Genomic DNA, 2,133 nt, shown 5'->3' on the forward strand with positions numbered 1-2,133 from the left:
CCCAAAAAGAATACTATGCTACCGAATCATATCAAGCAACACACCTCGTCGCGTGCCTACTGTGACTGCTGATAATGAGCTACCGTTCAATTGTCCTAAGAATCAATTCACATCCATGGCTCAACGATGTGAAAGGCCGCTTCATTCGTCAAAAGGATTCTCTTCTATAAGCACAACCACTTGAAACTCAGCTTGCCTCTACACCGCTGATCACCGACGGGGATCTCGTTCGGCAAGCACTACTTGATGGCCATGACAGAAATGACAGAGTGATGAGATACGGTATTCCAGCTCTCAAAAAAGGCGCTTGTTCTTTGCATGGTAACCCCAACGTTGAGCATCGGGTACACGATGGTCTCCTCTTGTCGCACTGCTCATTTCCGCCGAGCAAGCACTGGACGCAAACCTTTCGGTGTATCAGTAAAATATTTGTTTAGTGGAATGAAGTCCTGCCCACCGATGGAAGTTGCTCATCGAAGCATCTGGGGGCACCGCAGATACTGTCACCATCTGCAAAGGTGCTCACATGAGCCATTACGCCAACGGATCTACCCGCAGTCTGATCTGTGGTATCTTTACCACGACGCGTTTTCTTCCGTGCGGGTAGAAGATTGTTCGGCTTGCGTGTGGCTTTACGGGGTACACCGCCGGAGGCGACTGCCTGTCTGTGGTAAAAGCTTGTGGGTGACATTTTGTGGATGAATTGGGATGGCAGCTGCCATTTTGACCGCTCGTTGAAGGTCTGAACCGAAACCTTCCGTCATTAGCTTCCAGAGCAAAAGAAGAAGGCTCACCAGCCAAGTAATCATGAGAGGTGTCCCATTAAAGAGGAAGAAAAAAAATAAGGACTTCTGCGAGCAATCGTTGCGGAGATACACATACACCTCGTTCGTGCTGAGATTGTAGCGAATCGTTGACGTGGTAGGAGTCATGTCTTCCTTGGTGTTGAGACGAACCCACTGATAGATCTCTTGCAAAGTCATTGATCGGTCGTCGCGACTCAAGAGAGCGCAACGGATCAACCCGTAGCAAGGCTGTCTGCTGCTTGTTTCCGCCGAGGCTGTCGCAGCCATTTTACTGGATTTGTGATTGATCAAGTTAAAAATTCTAGATAGATCAAGCTTGTATTGCTTCTCCAGAAAATTTGAGTGGGTGATGCGCACTTGACGTGCGTAGCGAAGGCTCAAGCATCACTCGACATTTCTGGCAGAGTTATTGAGGAATCAAGTCGTACCCTGTGCCGTAAGCGAGTGATTTTCACGGGCAATCAAACCGAAAAGCCTCATTGTTATTTCGGTGTGTCGGGGTGCCTGTGTGCACAGTCAAGTCCGCACCTATCGCCCAATGACGGAACGGCAGTTCATAACATAACGTCAGAGGATTGCGACAAAAAATGAAGAAACTGCGATATGAGCTAACAAGAATAACCCATGTTGTCTTGATTCCCGGGCTGATTTATGAAACCTTAGGTTTTGATCTTTGGCAGCAAAATCTTGATGGAGTAAGATATGACTCTATGTAGTTATTCAGATTGTAGCGACCTCTTGTATCGCTGTCTGCTGCTTAACCAGGAAGAATCAACGTAAAGTATCCGCGTAACAGCGCCTCACAATCTCCCGCTGGCCGACCGAAGTCTCGAAAAAGATATAATCTACCATCAATTGTTGCTGGCTTGCGGCCCAAATGACCCGTTCCACGAACCCAACGCCTAAGCTCCACTCATTTGGTGCGTAGGTGATATGTGATTGGTTTTATGGCACGACTCTCCTGCAGCTATAGCAATGAAAATCGACTGCGTGTTATGACGGTTACTAGCGTGAGCCACTTCACTTATAACGTTAGCTCCCGGCGCTATACCTGAAGCCAGATATTCTCACGTCATTGGCTAGCTTTCGAGGTATCCGACCCGAAGGGGTCATTGACATATTGTGTCCGTTTTAGCGAGACCTGACGTAAATGTATCAGGTTCTGGCCGTAATGCACCCCAGAGACGAGCGATATGAGGCAAGGGTCACATTCAGATGTTGGAGTGCGATGACAAAGACAGCTCGATACCATCATCAATCAGACAAAAGTAGTTCCCGGTGACTAATCATGACATCAAATTCGTCGGCGAGAAATGGCACAGCGGCG

The 2,133-nt window shown here is 48.1% G+C and overlaps 1 protein-coding gene across 1 annotated transcript; it reads right to left on the reverse strand.

The window, feature by feature from the left end:
• Positions 1–433: 433 nt before the first annotated feature.
• CABS01_16939 (fork head domain-containing protein) lies at positions 434–1,073 on the reverse strand (the record flags this gene model as incomplete). Its single annotated transcript, XM_060550267.1, has 2 exons — positions 434–754; positions 885–1,073. The coding sequence occupies 2 exons, from the start codon at positions 1,071–1,073 to the stop codon at positions 434–436; spliced, it is 510 nt and encodes a 169-aa protein (XP_060400542.1).
• Between the last annotated feature and the right edge of the window lie 1,060 nt (positions 1,074–2,133).

Source organism: Colletotrichum abscissum (genome assembly GCF_030869225.1).
Source record: "Colletotrichum abscissum strain IMI 504890 chromosome Unknown Scaffold_211.1, whole genome shotgun sequence".
NCBI classification, from domain to species: domain Eukaryota; kingdom Fungi; phylum Ascomycota; class Sordariomycetes; order Glomerellales; family Glomerellaceae; genus Colletotrichum; species Colletotrichum abscissum.